The sequence below is a fragment of the Grammomys surdaster genome, unplaced genomic scaffold (genome assembly GCF_004785775.1).
Source record: "Grammomys surdaster isolate TR1022 unplaced genomic scaffold, NIH_TR_1.0 125876, whole genome shotgun sequence".
In the NCBI taxonomy this organism is placed as follows: Eukaryota; Metazoa; Chordata; class Mammalia; order Rodentia; family Muridae; genus Grammomys; species Grammomys surdaster.
The window spans coordinates 837,226-852,877 of NW_021620701.1; the positions used below are offsets into that span (position 1 = coordinate 837,226).

The 15,652-nt window shown below is 43.4% G+C and overlaps 1 protein-coding gene across 1 annotated transcript in view; it reads right to left on the minus strand.

Moving 5' to 3' along the window:
* Positions 1-15,652, minus strand: part of Mrps27 (mitochondrial ribosomal protein S27) — a 72,275-nt gene that overhangs the window by 10,341 nt on the left and 46,282 nt on the right. The window contains exons 5-7 of the mRNA XM_028790202.1: positions 7,517-7,631; positions 4,554-4,632; positions 3,228-3,343 (exon numbers count right to left, since the gene is read on the minus strand). Coding sequence (XP_028646035.1) covers positions 3,228-3,343; positions 4,554-4,632; positions 7,517-7,631 — 310 coding nt within the window. The remainder of the gene's footprint in view (positions 1-3,227; positions 3,344-4,553; positions 4,633-7,516; positions 7,632-15,652) is intronic.

The following is a 15,652-nucleotide window of genomic DNA, read 5'->3' on the forward strand; positions in this document are numbered from 1 at the left end:
GGAGGGAGGGAGGGAGGGGAGGGGAGAAGACAATGCGTAGGAGTCAGTTCTCTCCTCACATCACGTGGATTTGTGGATTCTAGCGATCCGACTCAGGTCATCAGGCATCCTATCCACGGAGCCGTCTCACTGTCTGAAACCTTGTTTTTCCCCTCTAGAGAAAACATGAGCTATAGCATCAGGATGCACTGGGGACTAAAAGCTGAATAAAGTGCAAATATACAAGCAGCTGCTGTCTTCGGCATGCTGGGAGCAGTCACTGCTCACAGGGACTGAGATGATACAGGTGAACAACCCTAATCTGAAAACCCCAATGTCTCAAACTCTAAAACTGTTTGACATGACACTGCTAGCAGAAAATGCCACCATATGAGATGTTTCGTGTATAAATTAAGCACAATGCTTAACAATCACTCTTAGGGTATGTCTGAAGTATAAATAAAACATGAACCATGTTGTGTTTACACTTGACTTTGTCTCCAATATCTCAGTGTACAAATATTCCACAATAAAAAAAAATCTGAACTCCAAAACACTTTTGGTCCTAAGCACTTCAAAGGAGACTGCACTGGTAGTGTGGGCTAGGTCAGATACCACTTCACCAAGGTTTGCCCATTTTACACTATGCCTTGCCTATCAACACAGAGCAAGCCTTCACCTTCCTCCTCCCACCCTTCGACACTTCTCTTCACACAGACAGCCCGGGTCAGTCACCTATACGTGCAGTCTCTTCTGTATACCTTTAAATCCCTCATGACTTCATTCTACTCTGGTTTCCTGCTGTTTCTCTACGGATATAAAATGGACCACTCATTGCTCTGATGTCATTAAATTCAACAACCCTGCCTTATCCCTGTCTTACTCTTTTTCCTAGGCCAGTTTTCATGGTTTGTGAGGTCCAATACATTCCAAACTTTCTTTCTTGATTATCGACTGACACAAATTTGTATGTATGTATTTGACATAGTATGCTGACACATGTATATGATACTGACTTCCACTCACTTTTCTCTCCAGTTCACTTGTACATATGTTCACTTGTACACATTACATATGGATACATCAGCTCCAAAACTGTCCTGCTTGAGAAATCTTTGGACTGCCTCAGAAGTATCCAAGTTTACAACATGGTCAGAGCCAAGTTAGCCATTCGTTTCCTCACAAAATCCTCTTTTCCCAGAGTTCTTTTCGCTGGGAACTGAGGATCTGGTAGTTGACCCCCACCTCTCTCACTCTCTAGCTCTTCTTCCCCTGATGTTTACTGTTCCACAAATCCAGCAGGGATTCTAGTTCCACCTCACCAAGACTGCTAGACTATCATCAGCTTGTCTCAGACTCCATGAGTCTCTAAGCTGGTCTGACCACAGCTAACCTGCCATGCTCTGATCTCTGTCCCACCTTGCAGCTGAGGATGGCTTTAAGACACAAATCTGATTATAAGCTCCCCAACCCCCATTTAAAATTTCAGATAATTCCACACTATTTTTAGGATGATAGCAAAATGGCCCATGTTCTGCACTTTTCCCTCACACCTCATAGCCCCAGACATTGTCTATGTTGTAGGGGCATCAGCCATCACGATCATAGTATCTCCCCTGTCGGTTAAGTACATGTGACTCGGTCCATCTTCCTCCAGCCTATTCTCCCCTACTCCTCTGGGTCGCACTATGTTGCCCTGGTAATAAGTCTCCAGTGCTGGGAACTCAAGCAATCCTCCTGTCTCAGCCTCTCCATGAACATAGAAATGTGCCCAGCTTCCTTCAGCACCTTCTTGCTTACCACATTCTTTTCTGCTGGTTGGACATATGCATTTCCTCTCTAACTAGTTAACAACTTTACCTTTCAGGTATTAACCTTGCAAACAGCTCTTTAGGCATGTCCTCTGTGCAGTCATTTTAAGTTTAAAATACAAATAAAACTCTTTAAGGGCTTTTCATGTTATAGTTGCATGCTTGTTTTTGCCTACATGTGTGCATGTGGACCATGTGCATGCCTGAGGTCTGTGGAGGTCAAAGCAGGCATCTGATCCTCTGAAACTCGAGTTTTAGACTGTTGTGAGCCACCACATGGCTGCCAGGGTCTGAACCTAGGTCCTCTGCAAGGGCAACAGGTAATCTTCAGCACGAAGCCATCTCTCTAGCTCCATGTTGTGTTTACAGTGCTAGACTGTAAGCAGAAATGTGTTTACTGTCAAATATGTAGTGCTTGGCAACAGAATGAATAAGTAGATTCAATCTATGTTAATAGCGTAACTGCACTATATCACAGTTAAGTGTCGACATATAGTTGCTGGATCATAGGCCATGTCACTCAGTAAAGCACAACATCTCAGCTTTTCAGGATGTGGGTTGGACTGGGTGATATTTCAGCAAGTATCCAAACTGAGATTTTCAGACCTGGTACCCAATTAAGGGCAGATCACAGGCCTCAATGCCTGGCATCACCTGTTAGTGCCATGGTTCTTCTGTAATACCTCTATGCCTCTGTCTCCCTGTCTCTGTAGAGTTCTTGGGAAGAGTAAAGGCATTACTATGTTTACAACCTGGGAACGCAGTGTAGTGGAGAGCAAGCACTAAAGTGCTATTTGAATATCAGTTACCACTGTTCTCATCGCTGTTTTCTCAGCACAGCAGTAAGCCATCAGTCAATGTCCCACTCACAGTGAGCCAAAGCTCGGCGTGCTGCACATTCTAGAACACAACTGGCGTGGAGCAACTGCAGAAAACCCTGACACACACACAAGTGGTCAGAATTAAATATGTAGCTCATGGTCAAAACTGGCTGCCCACCTGCTCCTTTAGCATGCCCTGTCTGGCTCTTGGTGATTATTAATGACTCATTTCTGAATTGCCTGAGGTCACCTGACCTGGCTCAAGTTTCAAATTGTGCAAAAGGGGTTAGGGTTGTAGCTCAGTGGTAAAATGCTGCCCTAGCATGCAAGAGGACTTGGGTTCAACCTCCAATATCCAAACAAAAATGGCCCCTGACCACCACTCTGACAAATGCACCTAAGGGCTTTTACTTGGGAAGTGCCCAGTACCACTGTTAGAAAACAGAAACGGGCCACACTGAATGAATATTCATTTCTGGTGGCCCCCGGCCAGAGCCACACATGGCTATTCCCCAGGTTCAGAGAACAGGGTTCCCCCAGGCCCTCATCTACCTAACTGGGCAGTCACCGCTGGGTTTCCTCAAGCTCTCAGGCCTGTGTCAGGGAGATCACTTACTGTGAGCTCTGTCTTCTCTGCTAGGCAACGGTACAAAACATAGAGGGAGAGAAACTGGGTGGATGGCACTTCAAAGGCTTCTTGCATCATAATCTCAAAAACCACTGATAAAGCATCTGGCAAGGAGACGAAGGTGAGAACGAGGGGAAGTTAGACGTAGGGAACATACCAAGTCTCCAAGTGTAAACACTTGTTCAAAGTATAGCACAGTGGAAACCAAGCAGAACTAAGAAGTCGGAAACATGGGCTCTAGTCCTAGTTTTTCTATGAAGCAAGTCCTTGCTGAGACATTCCCACCTTCTGTACACACTGTGTGTGCACACAGAATCAGGGGCTTTTGCATCGGGGACTTCAAACCTGGACCAAAGCTCTCCGTGTCCTTTGGCTCACAGTAAGTAGCATCTTCATCTGATCAAACATATTTTCTCTATTTACCTTAACAAGATAATCTCTATGAAAATGCCTCACTCAATGTCCATCAGCTAGAAGAGCTAAGCCCTGGGAGAAGAGGAGCATGACTGTCACGGTCACCCTGACAAGTAAGCAGAGGTAGCTGCCTGCCTCTCTCCCCATTTGGATGCTTTCTCATTGGTGAAGCAAAATAAGACAAGGCTAGAGGAACCCCTAACCCTAGGTATTAAATCAAAGATGGATACAGGATGGATAAAGAACAGTTTAAAAGAATTGAGAAAAGGGAAAGGAAAAGGCCCTTCATAAATTATAAACCACTGAGTACAACATACAATACATGTTATTTACTTCTACACGAGCTGGTTACAGAAAACCAGGCCCCAACGTCTCTTACTTTCCCTTGATATTCTACAACACAGACAAAAGCTGAGAAAACCAAGTTAAACAACTTCTTTCCCTCAGTCATTTGTGGTCAAGGTAGAGAATGCTAATGCTAACACTGAAACATCATGCTTGCTCATGCCACAAGCACAGCAAAGGTTTTCAACTGACTGCATGTGCTATTAAGCTCGCTGCATACACTCAATTACAAGAGAGCTACACATGAAAACTAAATCAATTTTTACTTTACTCTTTATATTCTGCATTTCAATCAGCTTGAGAAGTGTTATCAGATTGGCCTTTAGTTAACTTTTTCCTTATAGTTACTTATGTATGCTGACATTTTCCATTCCGGCAATAGCAAGGGTAATATTTAAAATTTTTGGCATAAGTGATAGTAAACTTTTCTGACTAAAAGAGTAACATAAAGAGATGTAATTAAGCAACAAAGAAGGAGGAAGCTGTCTGCCTTTATACACTTCCATTTGGGAGCTGAAAGCCTTGTATTAACTGAATCGTGATCTGGTTTCTTACCTTTGTAATTTTCTTTCTTTATGAAATAATCCATCAGTAAGTTGAATGTAAAGTTATCTGGAAAAATTCCATACTGAACCTGTAATAAAAGTGAAAACAGAAAGAAATCTTCTCTAATTCCATCTGTAATATAACCTTATGTATCAGGCAGGACGATGCTTGGCCCACTGAGTTAAACCACACAACTCTCAGTTTGCACCATCGGCGGCAGTGAAACTGAAGCCGTGACTCACGAGGGTTGGAAACTGGAACTGTCGGTGGGGGAGAAGGTTGAGCAGGTGTCGGACAGAAGACAACTGATAGGTGAAAACTGTATAGCCCATTGTCATCACAGCTAAAACAACTGAAAGAAAAGACCCAATCCCTCTCCTCCACACAGAGCTGGTCCAATGACCCTTCACAAGGTCTGAATGAAAATTCAAAACAGACCCTAAGGAAAAAGCACAAATTATATAGCATATGGTCTGACCTCTAAATGCCCAAGAAATGTGCCAACGCTTTACTATAAACCAAGTGCCTAGGATTCTGTTTGCCTTCATATTTAAGATGTCAGAATCTAAAAATATTTTAGGAATAAACAAAGATGCTTCAGTGTCTGCTTCAGGGCTTGGGGTAGGAATTTTCATGACTCGGATCTCAGAGTCTCAGGCCCCAGCATTAGACCCCACCCCCACCCCCGAAGGTTCCTAAGCCTCCATTGTGAATCCCAGAACTAACTAAGGGAGCACTGGCTTGGGGGCGGAGCCTGTGGTTCTAAGAGAACTCAGACACCCCCCACCCCCAACCCTCCCACCCCTGTCAGCTTGAATCCAAGGCAGGCTAAAGCCAAAACATTTTAGAACAGTAATTCATTAGAGCTAGAAAGGAACTTTGAAATTAGCCTGTCCAAGCCAAGTGTGGTCCCTCATGCCTATAATCCCTCAGAAGGCTGAGGCAGGATTGAGGTGGTTCTAGAGTAATTTGGGCTACACAGGAAGATCCAATCCGGGGTACATGGTAAAATTGGCAAAACAAAGAAAAAGAAATGAGTCAGTCTATAATTTCCAACTTTGATCATGGGTCAAGTAAAGTCTCTAGGAAGGATGAAAAGGCACAGTGACTATTTCTATTAGACCACATGTCATTTAGGATTGCATCTGTACTCACAGGATATACAACATCAAGGATGAACCCTGATAGAAACTGTAGGTGCTAACGCTGTGTCTACCACAGATGTTCCATCCCAGGAGCAGGATATGTCAGCCAAGGCAGTGTGTGCTGGACAGGGGTGTGTGAGAATCTCTACACTTCCTACTCAGTGATGCTTTGAACCTCAAATACCTAGGCCCAGAAAGACATATTGAATTAGAACAGTAGAGGTTAAGACAAATATTGTGTGTGTGTGTGTGTGTACACACATACAAGGATGGGTTGTCTTGCTCAAGTTTTTACATGGGTGCTGGGGATCTAGACTCAAAACATGGGGTAAGTATACCAACTCAGCTATCTCTCTAGCCCCAAGCATCTGCAAATTTTAAAAAATCTCAGGTAATTCTAAGAAGGCAGCTCAGGCTGTAAATCACTTACACTCACTCAAGTTGAATTGAGAAAACCAGGACAAAGTCAGAGAAAAGTATTTGCCGGACATCCCGGGCAACTGATAGAACCTAAAGGGTTAAAAGCTATATATATTTTTTTCTGGCCCCTCATCTGGTAACATCTGTTTTTAAAGGCCTGGACGCGACAGAAAAGAGATCCCTTGCTCTGCTTTTCTAGACCCTTCTGAATCTGTTTCCACAAGAATCTTCATCTCTGCATGCAATTACTAGAATGAAGGGAACAAGATTTCATCCCTGTCTTCCCCTGAGGCTTCCTTCCTTTCTTTCTTGAGACTGCAGCCCTGAACCTGGTTCATACTTCCCTGCCTCCGTCTCCTAGAAATACACCATCACTGCAGACAGAGGTACCACATCCTGCTCCATGTGCATCCATCTTTTGGAGCTAGCGTAAACGGTACTCATATCCTCTACTTCTTTCCTTCCAGCCGGGTTCCATCATTTTAGTTCCTCTTGGAGAGCACGTGGAATCCGCTAATGTGAGGTTTGCCAGAAAGGATAGCGCCTTTATTTCTGCAAGGTTAGGATGAGATACTGTTCATCTCTGTTTCCACTTGCATCATCAATCCGCCATCTCACACCAATAGTGTGTACAACATATGCTGATTTGATGTGAGACTAAGTTGCAGATGAAAATAATTCTTCACAGAGAAGAATCAAAGATAAATCAGTATACTGTCTGAACTCTAATTTTCAAGGTCTGGTGACACTATGAACATAATATATTTTCATAAAAATACTGTTAAAGTTCTTTAATAGCTCATAACAGTGTTTAAGTTGAGTCTGGCAGTAGTAACACTCTGTACCTTGTGTGCTTAGTTTGAATATACTTTCATGTCATGAAGTCAATGGAAACTGAAGTGCTGGGTGGAGTGTAACGTCGGAAGGAACACAATCCTAGGAGCTCTGGGGTGTGCGGAGAGAGAGAGCTATAGAGCTGAGAAGAAAGGATGAATTATCATCCAGGAATAACATCTTCTAAAAAACGTGTAAGATGGTGAAACAGCCACTACCCACCCAAACTTTCTGAAAGGGAAACAGACAAGCAAGGCAGGGCTTAAGGATAAAGACAAGTGCCTGCCAGTGCAGCATGCCATCATGTTCCAGGGTCACATGTCCTCTCTTGAGCTCTATGGAAAAGAGGCAGCTCTGGAAGTTTTTAGCGTTTTATTTGTTGGTTAGTTTATAACCAGCTCCAGTCTACAAACAGCATGAGAAGGAACCTGAGGTGACATCTAAACAGGAAGTGGTTTCTGGCAGTCCTGTCACAGGTACATACACACTCAGATCACACACACTCAGGAAGCACATGGGGAAACACTCCCCTTAGGAGCAAAGGTACACAAGGGGTGGCCAGGAAACTCTCACCTTATTAACAAGCGTATACAAGGCTTTGTCTTGTGCTCCGTATTTCAGACACTGTCTAATCCAGGTGTGGATGGTCCAGTCTCTCAGGTACCAGCAGTTGGGACTGTGTCGAAATCTAAATAAAACACAAGAAGAGATACTACTTAGTCTCTTAAATGTTAAAACCCAAGCACCTTCCATCAGCGGGCCCTTCTCTTGCAGTAGTTACTAAGCATAGAGTCAATGTGACCAAAAGTCATGAAAGCCAACAATAGAAACTAGAAGTTGAAACTCAACTGTAAGTCTGAAATGGAAAGAGAGAAGGCAAAATAATAAAAAATAAAAACATAAGCCTACTTATTTATTTGTCTCAAGATAGGGCCTTTCAATGTAGTCCTGGCTGGCCTAGAACTCACAGATCTGGCTCCTCTACCTTTTAAGTGCTGTGACTACAGGTGTATGTCTCCAGGTTCCACTTTATTGTTTATTTAATCCCCTTGCCTCACATCTTGCTTTAATAAGAGATCTATATGGAAATGATTTGGGGAACTATTATTCATGACACTATGTGAACACATATCTCATCAGAAGGGATGTGTGAAGCTGAAGTTGATACTTTGGAAATGAAGCAAAACAGACGAAGAAAAGAAAGGCAGCCCAGCACAGATCTCTGAGGAACTCGGCTTTATGTTACACCAGTATTGCTTGTATATTCAGGAGTACCTGGGTTAGTACTGAATCAAGAAAACAAACAAAGGCTCCACAGGCTCCACTGCAGCCGCTCAGTCCATTCCCTCTTGTTGCCACAGCAACCCTCATGATCACAGGCAGTCATTTGGAGGAAGGCTCCTGGGATGCTGCCCTGGCCCGAGTGCTCACACACAGCCAGTGCCTAGGCAGGAAAGCTTTTCTCTCTTTGCCAGCATGCAGAAGACCGGCTACCAGGGGCATGTGTAAACAGTTACTCGTTATCATTACGGCAGAGCTTCGTATTCCTACTCAGAAATGGGGACCTGCTTATCCCACATGATTCCTCAGTGCGTGCGTGACACTGCGTGGCCCACGAGGTTTCCAGCACATAAAAGCAGAGCTTCCATCAAGACATTTACTAACTGCTACATACTCCTGTCCGTGACTGTACAGTTAACATGCATGTATACATGAAGAATGGTGCTACTTTGCCTGGGTCATTCACAGCCTCCTCACACACATCTTTTATAACAATGTAAGGAGGGCATGTCCCATGAGAATTACTAGATGCAGGGTTTTAGTCTATTTCTCATTTTAAAACAGATTAAAAATGTTAACCATCCCTTTCACCTAACAGCTCTTTCAACCTAATCTCCACCTCAATCTCCTGCCTTGAACGCCTTAGATGGCACTTCTTCTGTTGCTGACAGACTTTGATGCACTCTTTGGCTACACTCATGACCACAGCCAAGTAAGTACCTTTTCTCTTATGACCAGCAAGCAACTGTGAGACTCTGAAGACTGACAGTGGGACCCACGCTACAGACCTTCAGAGCTTAAATTAAAATTTCATTTCAAGCACTTTGCTAATATTCTAAGGCTGGAAGAAAAAGGAAATCTTTTCTCAAAGTCTTTCCTTTTCACTCTGCTTTTAGAAACCTAAGAGACTCATTAATCATGACTGCCTCCCATAGCTCATTTAACTGACTCTCATGTATCTCACTTAACTGCAGCTACCCAGCTCTTAGGAGGTCAGTGACCTCTGGTCTGTAAGACCTCACAGTCCATTCATGTGCAACACAAATGCCTAGGACCCTATAACTAACAGCCACCATCACACCACTTCAGGAATAGTTATATATAACTATTATATATACATATATATATATATATATATATATATATATATATATAGAGAGAGAGAGAGAGAGAGAGAGAGAGAGAAATATATACTGCTCAAAGTGGAATTCCAGTCTTTCCCATATAGGCAGGAAGTGAAAGCTTTTCTAGAGCCTATCAGTGTTAAAACTAAAGAGAAAAAGAAAAGAGAATTAGTGCAGAACTTCTAGAATATGAAGGCATCAACACAATACACCAAAAAAGGAAGCAAGTTTGAATGGTATGAGAGAAATCCCTCAGCCAGTTTCACAGGCAATTTGGTATGGATCCTCTTTAGAACTCCAGTAAGGGGCAGGTTAGCTTCTCAATGGGCATAACCTAGATGATTCTGTGGACTGCTGGCCAGCACGGCAGTCAGGAAAGGCAGAGAGAGAACACACTGACTTCCAACCTGCCTGCAAACACTGACTTTTGTTCTCTGCTCCACCCAGCAGGCTGGCAGGTCACAGCCAGCCACTACAGGATGTCCCTCTGTACCTGATGCCATCAGCTGAGGCCACATCTCAACAGATGTCATACCACTGAGGCAGCAGGCTGCCAGGACCAGCGCACTGTGTGAGTATAGAAAAGATGGACTACGCAGCTCAAATAACCGGGGCACTGCTGTGCTCAGGAGGGCGGGAGGCAGTCTGCAGCTCAGCTCTATGGCTGAGCACTCGCTGGAGGAAGGAGTGGATGGAAGAAGCGTGCAGTCAGGCTTTCACTCTGATTCTCCACTTAGCACCCATGGCTGAAGAGATCTCTGTCCCCAGTGCTAACTGGGGCTGCCAGAGCTTTTTAGAAGCTCAAACCGCGGGTAAGCCAATAGCAGGAGCTGAGAAGCATCCTCTCTCCCCTAGCCAGGTTGAGAATGGAACTGCTCAGACATTCACCTATTTTACTGCTTACCCAAGACTGCAGCAACAGGAGGCCAGAGAGCGGAGTCATGGTTTGTCAGACAGACACGGATCCAAAAGCCTGGGTCACCTTTGATTTCTTAGAAGGTAAGGGAAGTCACTTCAAAGAGATCAAAAGGAAAAGGAAAAAAAACCAGAGAGTGACTTTATAGTTATTTGTGCCCAACTGAATCATTTAATCAAAACCAACAAAACAGTGGGCCCTGGCTGTCCATCCATAGGAGTCAAATGGCTCATTATCTTAGAACGACAAAGTGGCCACACTCCCCAGTCTTTAGGATCACAACTATACATGCTGTAGGCCTAAAGCCTGGTGCTAGGCCCCACAGCCCTGCAGCAGCTATCACTTAGCTACAACACAGGCTCTTGCACACGGATGAGCAAGCTTTCCACATGGTTTCCCTGATTATATGAGCCACCAGCCAAGCCTAGGCATACACACACTTTCCCTTTCCCAGTGGGTTCTGTATCCTGTGGCAACAGGCTTTCCAGATGGGAACCTCGGCCACTAAGTGAGGCAGACATGGAGGAGGGGCAGTAGAGAAGGCTGCCAAGGAGTAGATTCAGTCAGTTCCATGGGCTGTGGTGTGGAGTGTGAATCAGTTCATGAGGCCAAGTTTGCAATTATCAAAGGGTCAAGTGCTTCCTCCCACTAAAAGCTAGAGCGTTGTGTGACTGACCCTCTGTGATTCAGTTGTCGCTGCCCACTTTCTCATCCTAAAAAGGTAATTAGAAAGATAATTACTTTCTTTTCCATCCTGCAAGAAATTTTGCTTTCAGAATTGTTAATTTCAGAATTTACAATCTTCAATTCTTTTAATTATCACAAATACAAAATGGAAATATCACTATTACAGATTAAAATTCCTTTGTTGATCGAGATTCCATATTTTATGCTTAAGGAAGTTTCAGTTAATTTTAACTTTCAATAAACATATGTTGAGCCACAATTAAAAAAATGGGCCAAGTTTTAAAAGATGTCTCCATTATGAAAGGCTAATACAAAGCCTGGATTTGAACACCTACAATTTACTAGCTACCCTGGTGCCTCTGATTAGATATCTGGGTAGGTTCATTTTGAGTTGGGTTTACAGAGCTGTGATGCTGAAGCCTGAAGTCCCAGTCTGTCATTGCCACTGCACATGTGACAGACGACAGCCCGACAACTACCACAATGAAGACGTAAGAGAATTCCATTATCCCACAAGTTTCCTTTGCAGTAAATCTTGCAGGACTTTCTGGTCATCCTAAGACTTTTATATAGGTAATGTCCTTAGGTCTTCCAGAATCAGAGGTATTTATAATAACTGCAACAGCTGGCATGGTGGCAAATACTTTGAATCCCAGCACTGCAGAGGCAGAGGCAGGAGTATCTCTGTAAGATCTAGGCCAACCTGGTCTACATCCAGACCAGAGAGTTCCAGGACAGCCAGAGCTACATGGAAAGACCATGCCACAAAAAACCAAGAGCCACAATTTATATCTGCCAGCTGGCTAGCATTTTTATTCTGCCAATTTCCAAAAAAGAACTTTAAAAAAACGACAGTGCAGTTTGCAAGTGGCTTTCTGTGTGCTCCACGATCAAGCCCGCCTGGTTCTCGGCTGGCCAGCCTGAAAGGAGGCCAAGCAAAGTTACAGAATTTCAAAATACGCAGTGTCAAGTTCATGCACATGACAAAGGGACTTCTTAGCCATCGAATCTATTAGAATCTATTAGACCCACAGCTTAAAGATTATTAGAGCCTGGCATTTCTCGGGGAAACACACTGATTTAAGACATACGAGAAGCCACTGCACAAGGAAGGCTCTGACGGCAAGTGGGACCAGGGTCACTATGTCCTACATCGCTTTGTTTCCCTTTTGTTAGAGCTGGCTGCTGCATTTTCAGATCCAGATTTCTAAATCCAGGAGACAGATAACACACCCATGAAACGACTGTCCATCAGCACCGGCTCTGTGTAAGGTACAATGACCCAAATTCCACCCCTGCTGGTCTAACGATTCCTCTAACTCTAGTCTGGACATGAAACCTCTCCCCCGACTCCCACCCCCAATACAGAAAAATGTTAACTGTAGACAGACTATGTGCTACTTTGGCTCCTTCTTTCATGGGACCTAAGAGAGCCAATCAGAACAAAGTCTCTTGTTCTTTGATATTGAGTTTATCTGCTCCCAAAGGGCAATATGTATGGCCAGACTAGGGTATTATGGGGAGAGAAAAAAATATCCATATGGTGATCACTGACACTCCTGGTGGTAGTTCTCAAAGAAGAAACACTTCTGTCTCTTTGACCACCAACTGGAACTGCACCCGAGAGCCACTATGGAGACCGTTCAGTCTCTGGCACACTGCTGTTATACAGGCTCACAGGTTAGTTTTAAGTACCCTGGAAGCCTGAGGGGGTGCTAAAGGAGAGGGTTTCTGGCTAAGTGAAGCAGGAAGCCAAGGAAAACTGGATTCTGGAACTAATCTTTATAAAAACATACAACTTGTGGGAACTGGCTTGGTTTGGGCAAAGCTAAGAGAATGTTTTTCAGTTTTGAGTATGAAACCTCCAGTTGAGAAGCAAGTGGGTTTAAATACATACAAACATTTCCTGATGTCTTATAAAGCTGAGGGCTCCAGACAACACTACAAAGTCATGAAAGATGTAACTAAGGCAGGAAACCCATACACTGATTAGTCATGGCTACACTGGAATAACTTCTGAGGAAGGGGAAGGAAGACAGAAGAGAAAGTCAACAGGACAGTGTCTGACTGGATAGAAGTCAGTGTTTCCAGAGACTCTCGGTTTACTCAGGCAGGCAGGGTCTGTGCCACACAGAGGAGGGCATGAAGCATGCAGTTGCAGTGGCACAGAAGCCGCACCAGCAGACCTGACAAGGCCGTGGAGGGATTACAGATGTCTTCGCCCATTTCTGAGGGGAGAGAAGCTCAGTACTAATCTGAATTTCTTAAGAATCAGATTTTTTTCTCTCACATAAAGAAGAAAAGCATCCCTCAGAGCTCTCAGCGTACTGACTCTCCCAGGGTGAAACAGCCAAATCCCTGAGGATTTTCATTTATCATGAAAGGAAGACTGGGCTAATTTTCAGCCTCACAATCCAGAGACAGACTATTTCTGAAACTACCAACATCCCCTATCCCCCCACTCAGCTCTCAGCCCCCCACTCTCCGCTCTTAGGTGTTCTCTCTCTCTCTCTCTCTCTCTCTCTCTCTCTCTCTCTCTCTCTCTCACACACACACACACACACACACACACACACACACACACAAAGTTCTGAGGCTTTCACAGGCAGGAGACAAGTCATCTATCTTACTGCAAACTCTTAGGTACTCGAGGATGTAGTGACAGTAACTAGATCCACTAGGGTTCACCAATGCAAATCTATATGCTGACATTTGTGAACACTGTGCATATGGAAACAGCCATCCGCTGCCAGTTTTGAGGACCATCCTGCCTATAAACAGCTGAAGCCTGGAGGAAGCACTGCCTTTTTCCTACAAAGCAGGAGATTCAGCTCCTGGCAGAGAAAGCGCACTAACAGGAAAACATCCTTACTTATCCCCACCACCACCACCACCTCCTGTTTCCTTTGCACAGGCCACAGAAGGAAGGGTGACAGGTTTCTGCCTTAGGGAACAGAGGTACTGACAGGGATGAACCAAACGGAATGCTGGCAGAAGACAGGGTTCAAGGGCTCACAGAACCCTCTTAAATTTTAATCAAAACCACTCACATTCTCTGACACTAAACAATGCTTTAAAAGGGAAAGCTCTGGAACAAAAAGAAGAAATCACACCCCAAAGAAGTAGATGGAGAGAAATAATCAAACTCAGGACTGAAATCAATAAAGCAGAAACAAGCAAAATGAAAATACAAAGAATCAATGAAACAAAGAGTTGTTTTTTTGAGAAAAATCAGTAAGATTGACAACTCTTATTCAAATTAACTAAGAAGAGGGGAGAGACTATCCAAATTAAAAAAAAAAGAGAGAGAGAAAGAAAGAAAGAAAAAGAAATAGAAAAAAGAGAAAGAAATGAAAAGGGAACATAACAACATACACTAAAGAAATCCAGGGAATCATAAGGGCATACGATTAAACCCTGTACTCTACCAAACTGGTAAATGTAACAGAAATAGAAAATTTTCTCAATATATACCACCTACCAAAATTAAATCAAGATAATATAAGCAATTTAAATGGACCTATAACCCCTAGTGAATCAAAGCAGTAAGAGGTTTAGTGCAGAATTCTACCAGACTTTCAAAGAAGAGTTAATGCCAATACTCTTCCAATTATTTCACAAAACAGAAACCGTTACCCAGTTCATTCTATGAGGCTACACTTACCCTGATACTCAAACCACCAAACATCCAACAAAGATCAAAAATTTTCCTTATGAACATAGACGCAAAAATTCTCAATAAATTCTTGCAAATTGAAACCAAGAACATATCACAAAGATTATCTATCATGATCAAGTAGGCTTCATCCCAGAGACTCAGGGATGGTTCAACATATGTAAGTTGATAAATGTAGTCCACCATATAAACAAACTGAAAGACAAAGACCACAGGATCATCTCATTAGATGCAGAAATGACTTTGACAAAGTTGAATACTCCTTTATAATAAAATTCCTGGAGAAACTAGAGATACAGGGACATACCTCAACATAAAAAGGAAATGTACAGCAAGTCCATAGCCAATATCAACTTAACTGGAGAGAAACTCAAAGCAACTGCACTAAAATCAGGAACAAGACAAAGTTGTTGGTGCTGGAGAGCTTGTGTTATGCTAGGCAGATGCTTGGCACCCAGGAATACCCTTAGCCCATGGCATAGATGATGGGGACATCAGAGCCTGCAAGCTGGCATCTAAAACTTTAAAATGAAATGATACAGTCATGAAAGTTAAACCCAAATTCCTCCAAGTACATTTTAACTGAAGTTCAAGTTTTGTAGGAAATAAAATGTTTCAACAATTGACTATTCTGTTAACAAATCTCATTCTTTCCCAATTTCGTAACTATATACTGTGTATCTTGGTAGCTCTTCCTATCCTCTCCCATTCCTCTCCTACCCACACCAGCTCCCTCCGTAGCCCTAGACATTTCTCTCCCCCATTCATTAGTCCACGTCTCACAGAGTTTAATGAGGACTCTCTAGTTGATCCTGAGTTTGGAACTATAAGAATTTGTTGGGCTCCACGGTGGGTATGCATCCTCCTACTATAGTTCCTGCTCTCAAAATCTGCCGATGCCAAGACGCCAACAGCAGTTTCACACCCCTGCTCCCTATCTTGAGGCTCTTACTCTTTCTGTACCCTCTTCTGCAATGTTCACTAAGCCATAGAAATGTCCTGTCTCTAGCCTTCAACTGTCCTTT